Source organism: Pseudophryne corroboree, chromosome 2, assembly GCF_028390025.1.
Source record: "Pseudophryne corroboree isolate aPseCor3 chromosome 2, aPseCor3.hap2, whole genome shotgun sequence".
Lineage (NCBI taxonomy): Eukaryota > Metazoa > Chordata > Amphibia > Anura > Myobatrachidae > Pseudophryne > Pseudophryne corroboree.
Window position 1 is genome coordinate 400,172,301 of NC_086445.1, and position 14,792 is coordinate 400,187,092.

Below are 14,792 nucleotides of genomic sequence, written 5' to 3' on the forward strand. Positions count from 1 at the left end.
GCCTGTACACCATATACTATTCTGAAGGCCACAGAAGTTAATAAATACAATATAATAAAAATAAACACAATATACCTATATGTGACATACTGAGGAGTAGTCGCAAAACCACTTTATGTGTGTGTGTTACCCTGCCCTACCTGGCCTGTAAAGCCGCAGAGATACATATATACACCTCAGTCACCCTTGGACACAGCCGCACCCCAGAAAAAATCGCAGATTTGGGCACTCTGCATCAGGCCCACAATTAGCATACTTCATGTAAGATCCATAGACCACTATGAGGAACACAATATGATGGTTAGTACTCAAAGTAAACACTTCCAATCTAGGACAGACCAGATACACATATTACTGGTCACACTTCTATGGTGAATTCACAATACAACATACTGTACCTTCCATTGAGTGCTGCCCAGAATAATACCACAGCTGCTGGACAACCACCAGTACTACTCTTACAGATTCCAATACAGTGTCAGTGGATTATTATTCTTATAGACATTTAATGGTAACATAACGATTTCAAAGTGGAGATTGGGACAGCAGTGTAGGCGTACCATTGAGAGTAGGTTAGGCTCTGGTAAATGTGTTTTGAGAGATAATAGAGGATTAAAGGGTGAGGGAGAATTTGATCAGGAATGGTAGGGACTTCATATGTGGGTATCAGCTTGGAAAATCACGTTTTATGGCTGAGTTAGACCTGTACTTCTGTACAAATTAATTCTTTTGTATTAATCCCTGTCTGACTGGTGTTTAGTAACTTCCTTATCCCATAGCCATAAAACTTACAAACCTTATGTCAGTTTTGTGTGAACTCAATGAACACCCACACGGGATGCGGTCGGTATCCCGGCAGTAAGGATCCCTATAGTCAAAATACTAAAAGCGGGACCAAGATGGTCTGAATCCAGACAGTAAGTACTGGGGTTAAGTTTAGGCACTGCAGGAGTGTTCGGGTTAGGTTGCAGGGGTGAGGAAGGAAGGGGGGGAGGGGGGGGGGGGGAGGCAAAGGCAGTTAAAGGTTAGGCTGCTGGAGGGGACGGTTAGGGTTAAAATACCAGGATCTGTCAATATTTTGACTGTTCAGATGCCGCTGTCAGCATTTTGACCATCGGAAATTGTGACTGCTGGGATTTTGTTCCCAAACCCCCACATGAATACCTTGTGAATTCCAGACAGACAGCACAATTGGTCGGAAATAAATCTAAAGGTGCATATACACTGTGAGATATTCAATATGCGATTTCCCTTGAACTCCCCCAGAGCCCAGAAGCACTGATATTGTCTATACACATGCTGCAATTTTGACTATGGCATACTTTGAAATAGATAGTCAGCATTGACTTGCCTGCACAGACTATTTTTTTCTTGCGATACCGACCCCGCAACGGTATCACTAGCTGTATACACACGGTGCGATCTGCACTAACATTCCTTACGATTTTGACTATATAGTCAAAATTGTAAGGTGACATTGCACCGTGTGTATGCACCTTTTAGGCCCAAGTGCTTCAAGACTGTAATGCCACTATACAGACCGCTCACAGCACTTATTTCTCACCATGCAAATCAGGATTTTTATTTGGCAATATACAATAATATTAACACAGTGTACAAATAACAACTCAGATAAAAGCTACTAGATATGCTTTTACACAATAGTGCTCTCCAAGTTAATGATTGAAACAGATAATCCTTTATCACAAAGATATGTAAAAAAGGAAAAAAAAACAAAATGTCACCTATTACAGTATAGAATGGGTAACACAAACATTACTGCATTACTGGAAGTGTGGAAGAGAAAGGTGTCAAACGCAGACCAGTAATACGATCACAGATATCTCTTTCAAATACACAATGTAATGTCAGAGTCAAAGGGACAGGGAAGCCATCATGTAGAAGTATGTGGTAAGGACGACCCTGTTGGGTCCAGAGGAAAAATTCTCATTAACAACTTTGCTCGTAGGTATCATCATTTGTAAATCTAAAAAAAAAAAAAAAGGATGGACATATTTCCACCCACCCAACTTGTAGTTTTTTTTCTCTTAAACACTACATAGATCTGTCCTCTATATGATTGGAATCATGCAACAAGCTAGATGCATTTGGGCTTATGTAAATCAGCCGCAGATGAACCCACATTGCGTGCAAAGAACAAATGCCCAGATTTATCAAGCCTTGGAGACTGATAAATAGCACAGAGATAAAGTATCAAAAAATCAGCTCCTAACTATCATTTTTCAAACACCTCCTGTAACATGACAGTTAGGAGATGATTGGTTGGTACTTTATCACTGTGCAATTTATCACTTTCCAAATGTATATTTTTACCCATATACGTAAATCCAACTCCGGATCAGCACCATAGTGTACACACAGTAGACCATTTACAAATGGGTAGATCACTTTCTTCATTTTGGAAGTTCAGTCAAAAGAACCCCAGATATATTGTATATACATTGTGATCCAATCAATTATATGTGCTGTCTATGTATGTGCTGCTATTCTGAATGCACTTTGATCTTGCACTTGTACACTTTATGTATCTTTATACTAGTGTTGTTTATATGCCTGTCCATTTAGTAACATGCTATGCTGTTTTGCCCCTAGTGGTTGTAGTGCTGCTATGGTGATGGGGAAGCACAGATGACTAATCAGCTGTGATAATGTCATTCATTATGTGTCGACCAGCCGGATGAGCAGTACCACCTTCGGGGGATGGTGTCTGCTGGGTGATCTGTATGATGCTACCATTTATTTTGTTAGCCTGATGAAACTGACATATGAATAAAGGCACTGAAACGTTACTGTACCTGCCACTGCCATTGTCACGTTCTTTTATATACTTGGAGAGCTGCACTACCAGAGAAGTATATTATTGAATTAATTTATTTATTTATTAACACATTTTTTAAATAGCCCAGCATTCTGTTGCACTTTACAGTGGAAACAGTAATAGAACAAACCGTGTAACAGCAGACAGACATAGAGGCAGGAAGGCCCTGCTCACAAGTTTACAGTCCAAAGGCATTAACACACAAGGACAGGTGCTATCTATTGCATTATGGTTGATTGCAAAAGCAAAAACTTCCTCTAATGGGCAAAAGCATGTGCATTGCAAAGGGGGGGGGGGGGAGGGGGCAGATATAACAGATTTGGGTAGGTTATATTGTTTCTGTGCAGGGTAAATACTGGCTGCTAGATTTTTACACTGAAATTTAGATTTCAGTTTGAACACACCCCACCCACTCTCTCTGCACATGTTACATCTGCCCCACCTGCAGTGCAACATGGTTTTGCCCATTACAGGAAGATTTTGCTTTGAATTAGGCCCCCCAGATTACAAAGGGTTGTATGATATCATCACACAGCAATGTTGGCCAGGGAGGATGTGAAGTGAATAAAGACAAAATATGTGAGGTTATGTGTGAAATGTATAGAGGGGATAGTTTATGAATGCTAAATGAGTGGTTCCGAAATTTGATAAGCTTGCCTGAATAGGTGAGTTTTCAGTTAACACTTGAAGGTTTGGAGGGGATGCAGTCAATTTACCTCCAATCAAAATCCCGACGTTCAAAATCCCGACACCAATTGACAGATGGTCAAAATCCCGACAAGGTCAAAATCCCGACATGGGCAAAATACCGACATTTAAAATACCGACAAGGTCAAAATACCGACATGTAAAATGCCGACAGGTCAAAATACCGACATGAGTTTTTCATGATTTTTTTCATTGAAACTGACTTGTTCATACTTTACCATCCCAGTGGACCTGGAGGTGGAATATAATAGTGTGCCGAGCGCAACGAGGCACCGTGCCCGAAGCATGGCGAGCGCAGCGAGCCATGCGAGGTACACTATATGGTGTCCATGTTGACTTAGGTCGACATACACACAAAAAACAACAAAAACCGCATGTCAGCATTTTGACATGTCGGCATTTTACATGTCGGTATTTTGACCTTGTCGGTATTTTAAATGTCGGTATTTTGTCCATGTCGGGATTTTGACCATCGGTCAATTGGTGTCGGGATTTTGAACGTAAGGATTTTGTTTGGAGGTATTTCATACCGATCCCGTTTGGAGACTAGAGGAGAGTCTTATACCCCTTTTCCACTACTAAGCACGGGTGCTACCCGGCTGCGGCCCGTGCTCAGCCCCCTTTTCCACTGCTCCCACCATCCCGGCATATTGCCGAGTTGGTGACGCTGCTAGTGACGCGGCAGGGGCGGCGCTGGGAGATCACACGATCTCCCAGCGCCGCCCTTCCATACAGCGTAAACGGGAGCCATGTCGCATAGACACGGCTTCCGTTTACACTACAACCCTACCCGGATCATTCTCGCGGGTAGGATTCACGGGTCACTTGATCTGGGCTTTTGTGGGGGGGACCCTTTTCCACTAGCACAAAACATGGGTAAATGCGCGCCCCCGTGCATTTACCAGTGTTTTTTGAGCTAGTGGAAAAGGGGTACTAGTGTGCTCGGGAGGGAATTCCACAGAGTTTGTGCAGCTTGAAGAAAGTCCTGCAATCCTGACTGGGAGCAAGAAAAAAAAAGTGTGGATAAGAGACTCAGCTCTTGTGAAGAGCAGAGATCGGACTGGGTGACATTTTGAAATAAGAGAAGAGATGTATGATGGTGTAGTCTGGTTGTGTGCAAGTAAAAGTATTTCATATTAAATACAGTAGAAAACAGGTAACCAATGGAGGGACTGGCCGAGAGAATCAGCAGATGATGAACATTTAGCGAAGAAGTTTAGCCTCACAGCAGCATTCAGTATGGATTGTAGTGGTGAGAGCCTGTACTTGGTAAGACCAGTGCCTGCTATTTGTGTGGGCACCTGGTCCATAATTTGTTATTGGGGGAGCCAGACCTTTTGACATTATATCTATCTATCTGTAGAACGCGTTTGTGAGGCATAAAGAGTAAAATCTGCTGCATGCATAATGGAAGCTTCACATGGAGAAATGGACACAGCTAGAACCAAGGAATCTTTCAGTAGAAGCTGTGTCAGAGATAAAGTCAGCAATTACAGAGTAATGGCTGATCACTATAGGAGACATAGGGGGTAATTCCAAGTTGATCACAGCAGGAAATTTTTTAGCAGTTGGCCAAAACCATGTGCACTGCAGGGGAGGCAGATATAACATGTGCAGAGAGAGATAGATTTGGGTATGGTGAGTTCAATCTGCAATCTAAATTGCAGTGTAAAAATAAAGCAGACAGTATTTACCCTGCACAGAAACAAAATAACCCACCCAAATCTAACTCTCTCTGCAAATGTAATATCTGCCCCCCCCCCCCCCCCCGCCCCCCCTGCAGTGCACATGGTTTTGCCCAACTGCTAAAAAATTTCCTGCTGCGATCAACTTGGAATTACCCCCATATTATCCACCAATTGTCATGCAGTTAAAGGTAGGACTCCCTTTATGGGAAAAATCACAAAAGAGGTCATGCAAAGACCAACCATTGAGCCGATTATTTTTGCAAGGCTTTATACCCTTTGTTGAATAAAAATCCAGCTCTGATTGTACTCTTCTTTCAAGGTAAAATATTACAGCAAAGTATGTCCTACTTATCACCAAGACACCAGATGAAAATCCATGCAATTCAGAGCAGGAAATGAGCACTCATAAGCCAGCAAAGTGCTGCTCCTGAGTAGCATATCATCAATATGACTGAATAATATATGTGCAAATGCCATTTTAATTACCATTGGCAGATATCAGAATGACTTGCAAATCCTCTGGCAAAGATATTAATAGACAATTCCCAAAATAAATTAATTTGAAAATATGTCTAAGATAATAATAATAAACAAAAAAATAAAGAATCTAAAAAAGGCATCTACTCACAGCTTTAAAAATATGAAATGGGTAATAGATCACTTTCACAATTTTTTACACTATAAATGTTGGAATCACACTCTCTATATGGGGGTATTTATCAAAGCATAAAGAGAGATACATTGGAGAGATAAACCAATCACCTTCTAAGTCTCATTTTACAGGCTCTATTTGAATAATGACAGTTAGGAGCTCATTGGTTAGTGCTAATTTTTTTTTATCTCCACGCTTTGGTAAATATGAGTGGACAGAAAATAACAACATTAGTCCCAAATTATAGCAACATGAACTGAAAAACTCAAATAAATTTCTAAAGATGGGTTCAGAAGACAATGTGTACTCAGTGTGACATCATTAGCGGCAGGCCCCAGCGGGGTGCTGGCATCAGTAAGTGTACACACACTTGGCGATACCGGCAGCGGAGGGGGGTTTGGGCGCAGTGGGGCCATGCATCACTAGTGACAGCCCCTTTGAATAGAGGAACTAAATGTGCTCTGGGTATGTACAGTATACAGTATGAGGATGTCCTATGAACACCAGTTATTCTGGTTATAGAAATAGCTTTTATTGTGGCACACTAAATAATGGGATCAGTATGATATCCCGGCTGCCGGGAACCTGGCGGTCAGGGGACCGACGCTGGGATCCTGACAGCAGGTATACTGGCGGCCAGCGCAGTGTGTTCCCTCGCTGGCTCGCTGCGTTTGGCAAGTGCCAGCGGGGAAGGGAGCGACAGCTGGTGGAAGGGGGAGTGCAGTGGGGGAAACAAGGCCCATGCTGCATATGCAGCATGCTGTCGTTAACAAGGACCTCCCTCGTCAGTACCTGTTCAGACGAGGGAGGGGGTCGTTAACAATGCGCAAGAGCACGCATTGTTAACGACATTGAGTGTACACACTAGACGAAATTGTAAAAGATCTCGCTCAGATTGGCCCTTCTGACCGAGATCTTTTACTTTCTCGTCTAGTGTGTATGGGCCTTTAAGGTAACATGCTGTAAGGAAGTATGTATTGTCTGTGAAGACTGGCTTTTGCATCCATAAACAAAAACTGTAGAGATGTAAAAATCTGTAGAGCCTTTTCTGCTTCGTATTTTAGATCCAACTGCCTCTATCTGTGCTCAGAAGAGAGACACACAAACACCGGAAAAAGTTGCTGCAACTTCTAAACTAAACAAAGACTCTCCTCTAGTCTCCAAACTTTCATGCGTTCCCTGAAAACTCACCTTTTCAGGCTAGCTTATCAAATTCCGGGAACCGCCCACAAACTTTCCTATCCAATTGCATCCCCTCTATACAGCCAACGCACATCCTCACATATTTTCTCTTTCTTCACTTTCCCATCCTCCTGACCCCAGGTCAACATCACTGCGTGACCTTTAACATACAGCCCACCAAGAACCTGTGCAATCCAGTGGACCATTATGCAAAAGTGCAGCGGAATTTGACGCACTATCTAAGAAACTGTTAATAAATAAATAAATAGGTGTAGATTGTAAGTCCCTTGGAGCAGGGCCCTCTTTCAACCTGTTCTCACAGCTCTCTTCTCTCACACTTCAGCTACAGCCCTCACTTACCCAGCAGCCGTCTTATGTACACACGGTGAGATCCTTGCTATGCACGATTCTGACTATGCGATTTCCCTTGAACTCCCCCAGAGCTCAGATTTTTTGACTATCTGTACTTTCGATTTTGTCTATGTACGATTTTTACTAAGTGACAATTTTGACTATACTTTGTACTAGATAGTACACTAGATAGTCAAGATTGACTTGCCTGCACAGTCTATCTAGCCTTGCGATACCGACCCCACGGGAGCGCGCATCGGGATCGAATCGGTATCGCAAGCTGCCTAACATCTTTAGGTGTGCACTAACTTTCCTTAAGATTTTGACTATATAGTCAAGATCTTACAGATTTATCTCACTGTGTGTACACACCTTCATCTCTTCATAGACAGTAATCTCTCCCAATTCCTGCACTCCCCTAGTAGTGCGCTGATTACTCCTTTGCTTACCTTACATTTCAGCTGTATTGTGTACTGAGATGTGTGGTGCTAATTGTTACTTGTGCTCCGTTTAGTTTTGGTTACTGACTGTAATGTGATGTCACGTTTACCCTGTTTTGTTCTATGTGTGCTGCATGTACAGCACTGCGAACCACTTGTCGCCTTATAAATAAAATGTAATAACAATATGCATAGAATTATTAACCCTAAATCCATCAAGCATACGACTAAAGGAGAAATTGGGATAAATATACAGGTTTACCCCAACTCTGCCTCCACCTCTCTAAGGTTTGGGGTGGAAAAATACAGTTGTCTGTTCCCCCAACTTTACCATGACAAAGCTCTTTCATCTACCATTACGGATGAGCTTCAATAAGTTGAAATGCGACTGTACGTGATTTTGTATGCAATCATCTTCCCACAAAATCTACCTGTATATCAGACAAGCCATTGGTACCAGAAATTATTTTTATTTACGTGCATTCTTGTCTGTCTTATCACTCACATCGCTAGCTGCTTCTCCTTAATGCATGTAGTATTTTATGGATGTGGAGGGGTGTTAGTGAAGCATGCCATGTGGCTTAAGATGTGTGACTTGTGAACACTAACAACAACAAATTTGCATATGTAATTAACACTTCAGAATGAAGTGTGTGAATTCAAGGTCCAGAGCTGTGATGAACCAGATGCTTGACAAATGAATACTTGTGGAATGAAACCTAGGCATGAAATCAGTGCCAGTGGGACTCATGCAGAGATGGAAGTAGATCAGGTGTACACTGCTCAAAAGAAGCATGCACAGGGGAAAACAATGTGTATATTTGCCCATATGCAGAGCTGTACACATCTTGTGATGTGCCCATCCTATCCTATATGCTTGCGATCTAGGAAGCAGGGTGGCAACAGACTGCTGCCATTTGGGGGGCGGTGATAGCTCCCGTTTCCCAAAACTGAGGCGTGTCGTTGACACTTAGGGGTAGGGAAGAGGACAGAGATCTCCATGGTTGCATGGAGACTTCCTGGCCTCTGTGACAGGCGGATACCCGTGGGTGCCACAAGTTGCCCCATGGTGAGTGGGTGATCTAATGCCTGCGTCCCAGGATGCAGGTCAGATCACCACTGTAGCAGGCGGTGTCTACATGCTGTATTATCATACAGAGCTATCACTGCTGCGCAGCAGTGATAGCACCTCTACCTACAACTGAATTAGCCTAGATATGTTGAACGCTGCATCCTCACTGTGTTCCAAGTTTGCGGTTTGCAAATAAAAAAAAAAAAAACACCAAAATGTTTCAATTTTATCTCCAGCATGTTGGAACCAGCTCTTTAAATGTTTTTGAATTCAGATCAATTTTAACTATTTGTATTCTAAACCATTCCAAATTCAAGAAATTTTGAAGAATTTTACGTTTTAAAACAGATTTTTCAAACCAGATAGAAAGACAAAACCGTATATTTAGTAAGAGTCATACTGCATGTGATGTGAAAAGTACACACAATCATAGAAATCAATAAATCTAATGGAGATGACCCCACTCTCCACCTCTACCCTGGGAAGAGGACACATCTGTGGCTTTAATTGAAAAGGTCAGAAGAAACCCTAGTACAGACAGCCTCAGGCATTGTGCTCGGGTGGTACCATTTTTTTAAGTGTAGGAACAAAAGACAATTGTTTGACTACATGTAAATTGTATGACAGCGAGTGGTAAGCGCCACTAATAACTAAAAACACTGACTCGGCAATAACAGAAAGTATATCAAAACTACTAAAAGCATAATGAACTGATTCACACGCATGACAGTTAATTTACTAGTATTACATTACAGAAGGTAGTTGGAATAGTATTGCATATATTACATTAATGCTACTGCTATATGAAATGCAACACCAAGTACTCCAATGTATTTTTAATATTATGAATTCTTACAACATCTGACGGCAGTCTAAAGGTGCATACATGCTTACTGATATAGTAAACGATGTTGCTCATTTTCCCCCTCCAGGGCAAAATAGTTTACTATATCGACCAGTGTGTATGCCGCTGATGACGAGCGATGCACGGCCCCATGGGTTATTAACGACCCTCGTCTCAGCCGTGCATGCAGCTCAATTTGGACTCATCGTCCAAAGCTGCATGCTCCGGCCAGCCGCGGCATAACGTCACTGTGCAATATTATTAGTGATATTGCACAGTGATGTAAGCCCGCCATTGGGCAGTCTGGCCCGGGAGGGGAAACACTAGGCGAAGTCGCTCACCGAGCACATCTCCTAGAGTGTACCCACCTTAACAGTCGCTGCAACCACGTGTTCTCATAGAATTGGTTGGTATTTATCAACATGTACAATGTTGTACTACAAATATTTAAATCCTTACTCAAGAGTTAAAAAAATAATAATTTGCTACTACTCCAGGACAGAAGCTTCCATGTTACAATGCAGGTGAAGTTTTTTTTTAATGAATTTTTTTAAGAAAGCAGCTGACAGTTATTATATTTTTTATATTTAGATTCATTGCCTACCACTTGGCTGTGAAGTAAATCATGTTTATAATACACATAATAACAAGTATACATTTAAACAGTCTCCAGTAAGTTAATGCAATCATTATAATGGAATCATACTTACCGTTTCTGGATTATTCTCAAAGACTTCCCTAGCCTCCTCATTACTGCACTTTTCTTCCACGCACTCCCGCTCTAAGTGTCCCTGTTTTGTCTCTTCAAAAAAGCTATTTTCCCTCTTTTGTCTGTGGCGCAGAAACTGTGCAGCTTCCTTGGCTGGCAACAGGACTAATGTAGCCAAAAAAAACAACAACAACAAAAAACAATATTACACACAACCAATATTATTGACCAATGACATTTCCAGGCATACAGATTTTAAAACCCAATTGCTTAAAAAAATCAACATGGCTGGCTATAAGAATTAACTTGCTAATTACTAGTTGTCTTTGGGTTGTTTCATCAGGCTGCTATAAATTATTTCATTTTCTGCATAGATTCCACAGTGTTATGTAACTACCATGGCAACCACAGTCATGTGATAAAAGATGAGTGAGCAGAGGCTTTGGAACACACCTATGATCTATGTCTGCACTATAAAATCTCCTCCCACCTCTGCCATCACAGGATGTGAGTAAGATTCTCTGGAGGTTTATCAAAGATTGGAGAAAGTACCAACCAATCCTGTCATTTTACAGGCTGTGGGCCGTATTCAATAAGGACTGCATATGCAATGCAGGAGAAGATGCACACCACCTCCTCCCTGCATTTGTAATGCGATGTTCATCTGCGACGGCAGGCTGAGCAGGCTTCAGCTTACTCAGGCTTGCCCTCCGAATGATGGCCGCCCCCGAGATAAGACAGTTAATATTGCAAGAGATAAAATACTAACAAATCAGCTCCTACCTTACATGCTACAGACTGTGTTTGAAAAATGAGGTAGAAGCTGTTTGGTTCGTACTTTATGTCTCACAATTTTATCTCTCTCTAACATTTGATAAATACGCCCCTAAAATTTCTAACAATGATAAGTGGCAACCAATCAGATTCTAGTTATCATTTTTCTGCTGCAGCCTAGAAAATTATACTGTAGAATCTGACTGGTTGCTATGGGCAAGATCTCCACTTGTCTGTTTTAAAAGCTTTAGTAAATATACTAGTGCGTGGGTGACTGGAAAACATCTGTCTGCTCTCTGGAGAGATTTTGGAAAGGCAGTAACAATTTGTTGGAAGACAGGTAAAAAATATAATACAAACTTAAAATGGCACTTAACTTGCTACTTAAGGGAAAAAAAATGTGGGATTGAAAATGAAAAGGTAAGTATTTCTTATTATGTCCCAACCAAAATAATACTGATGTAGCAGAAGTGAAGTGTGCATATACACCAACATTAGGTATAACTCACACTTTGTGTTCTCTGTGCTTGAACATTCTAAAATGCAAATCATAGCCATACCGTAATGAATGTTTGGTGGGATTAGCGTTGCTACAGTTGTTTGCTATTGTTGTCATTTAATAGTTGGTTTAATATATTTTTTGGAAGTGTATCACCAACAACGTAGAGATTAAACACAAACTGCTCCTGTTCAATATGCATGTAATTAAAGCCCCAACGATTTGTAAATGAGACATATCTTGGTCTCTGCACCACTGAGTTTAACAAGTCACATGTTTGAGGGGACAACATATGAAGCAAGTTAATTAGTATCAAGTCAATGACCTCTAAAAGCCCCGAATTTGCTGTTTTGCAACATTGTTTCGGAGGACATAACAAATACTACTTGCTGGCTGTCTTGTTTCCCAAGTGTGCGGAGAGAGAGGCAGGGTGGGTGCAGCAATCATGGAGACTGCTGACACTGCAGCTTTCTCACCTTCCCAAACATTTACATGACAAGGCACATGCTCTGCTGCCAGCACTATAACCCTGTATGCAGCGGTGATCACATGCAGATCCACATAGGCGCGCACTACCAAGCGGTGCAATGCCCGGAGTGTGCCCTCCAGTAGCCCCGATACTCACTGCCAGGCGAGGGCTCTGCTGCCAGCAGGATGAGCAGGAGCGCGGCTGTCAGGCTGGAAGCAGTCGGCATGTTGGGTGCAGGAAGCCGGCAGTACAGGTCTGTTCTTCCTCTCCGACACAAGGATCGTACTTAGCAGCAGCAGCTCCTGTCTGTGATAGAAGAGCATTAGCAGCAGCCACAGCGGGGAGTCAGCGGGTCATTCCCTCCCAATCCTCTGATAAAAGTTTGCATGCATGTACAGCAGACACACCTAGCTCTGTGCCTGACCTGTCCCCCAGCAGCAGCCTGCTGCTCCCCCTAACACACTCCCAGGCGTGCAGCTATAAATACCACACACTGCACGGAGGATGCTACGTGTGTCTCTTCCTCAGAAGTCTGCCTGCATCTCATTGTTACTGGAAATGCTACTTTGCAAATGGCTATAAGGATTTCTTATACTTGATAAGTGTACAACATACCACCTCCTCCCACCCACTTCTATTGCTGCTTCCTATAAGGACCCCGTATGTAGTGTATCTACTTTGGCCTGGAGGCTGCAGCAGGTAACCCCGGCTTGAACAGCAAGAGCAGCAATATGTATAATAATAATATTCACTTTCAGATCCAGCAGCTGGCGGAGTGCAGGGAGCGGAATAGGGATGATGTGCTGTGCACGGACTCCTCCCCTGCGTGTGTCGCTTTGTTTACAACACACAAGAAAGGAGTCATAAAATGCTCTATAATATGGCACCGCCTGCTGACTATTTCCTCACAACGCTGGCTGACCTGGTTTCACAGTCACTGAGCCAGACAGCTGTGCTAGCAGCCAATACAACAGCATGCCACCACAGTGCACAATTCATTGTCATCGCATGAACAGTGGATGCTCATAGACCTGTGCCCACTAGGCAGAAATGGGAAGTATGCTTATAGACAGGGAAAAAGTGTGGGTATTTCACATATTAGTCAAAAGTTACATACAATCAAAAGTATATAACTAAAAGTAATCAACTGAGTTAATTCAGTCCCTGCAGGCATGTGACAGAATCCTTACATGCCTTATACTCATTGATTATAAATTCATGTGTTTAAAGCATGTTCTGAAAGCTAATTAAAATATAAATTTGCAGGAATGACCTGCAGATTTGTCTTTATAGGGAAATACAGTAGGCTTATCATCTACCAACAGCAGGTATGTAGGTAGCAAGTGTTGAGACACTGCTTCAGCAGATACTGTGGAAAGATACAAGAAGGGCACCCGCAGTAGCAATTTTAAGGTTCAGGCCATCCCCCTAGGCACAAAATTATTGGCCAACTCCTCCCCCGATCCCCTACTCCCCCAAATTTTGCTAGTGCTGCATAAGAGGGACAAGGTAAGTATGGGGTATCCAGTCTATACATCTACACTAGAAAGGTCTACAGTCAGTAGATCGACCAGTAATGGTCGACATGGTCAAAATGTCAACATGACAATGCTTGATACACATATGGTCGACACAGGTTTTGTTTTTGTTTTTTTCAACTTTTTCATACTTTACCATCCATGTGGACTATGAGTGAGAATAGTAACCTACGAAGCGGGTCATGCAAGGGGACGCAGTACACTAATGGGGCTGTTTTGTGGCAAAAAAGAGACAGAACCTCCCAAAATTGTTGACCTTTTTTTTGTGTTGACCATTTCCATGTCATCCTCCTTTTGACTATGTCGACTTAATTCATGTTGACCATTAGTGGACTGTAGACCTTTTTAGTGTAGATCTAATGATCCACATTCAAGTATGGGAATGAGGGTTGGGACAGAGCGGGGGGGGCGGGCCTGGCAGACGGAGTAAAGTGGGGGATTGCGGAAATAGAGGAGCAGGAAAGGTGTATTGGAACGGCAGCAATCAGAACAGTGGGGGGCGGGGTGGAGACAGACAGAGGTGACATAGGGGCCCAATTTATTAAAGTATGTGTGTGGCTATGTCCCTGGGGGATAGCCGCAAATATAGCAAAGTTATCTCCTGAATGTATGTAGGGGGGACCACAGCAGGTAGCTCCTGCGATCCCTCCATTCCTGCCAGCAGCCGCATCCCCCATGCATTTCTATGGGAATGCGATGCTGCCAAATTTACCAATATCTGAAGCATTCCCGATATTGGTCCCCGGGGCTACCACCACCTGAAGATGGGCTACTCACCACACTTATGGCCGGGGCAGAGGGTTCCTCTGGAAGTGGCCACTGTGCATTGCGGTCTGTGTTACCACACATGTGCAGACCCCCGGCAGCCGCCACAGCGCAGGGACAAACTCCTTTCGGAGCCCCAGTCACTGCATGTGCTGGATGATACATACAGTCGATAGGATTGCATATTTCAATGTGATCCTGGCCAGTAAGATGCCGCCCAGATCGCATTCAATATGCGATCCATAATTGAAGTACTGTGCAA

At 42.7% G+C, this 14,792-nt stretch overlaps 1 protein-coding gene across 4 annotated transcripts in view; it reads right to left on the minus strand.

Moving 5' to 3' along the window:
• Window positions 1-13,072, minus strand: part of GAS6 (growth arrest specific 6) — a 137,022-nt gene extending 123,950 nt beyond the window's left edge. For 2 of the 4 annotated variants that reach the window (XM_063953389.1, XM_063953386.1), the window contains exons 1-3: window positions 12,980-13,072; window positions 12,384-12,533; window positions 10,487-10,650 (exon numbers count right to left, since the gene is read on the minus strand). In XM_063953389.1, the coding sequence (XP_063809459.1) occupies window positions 10,487-10,650; window positions 12,384-12,453 (234 nt within the window). In that variant the 5' untranslated portion in view covers window positions 12,454-12,533; window positions 12,980-13,072. The other 2 variants (XM_063953388.1, XM_063953387.1) reach the window with 2 other exon arrangements.
• Window positions 13,073-14,792: the final 1,720 nt, after the last annotated feature.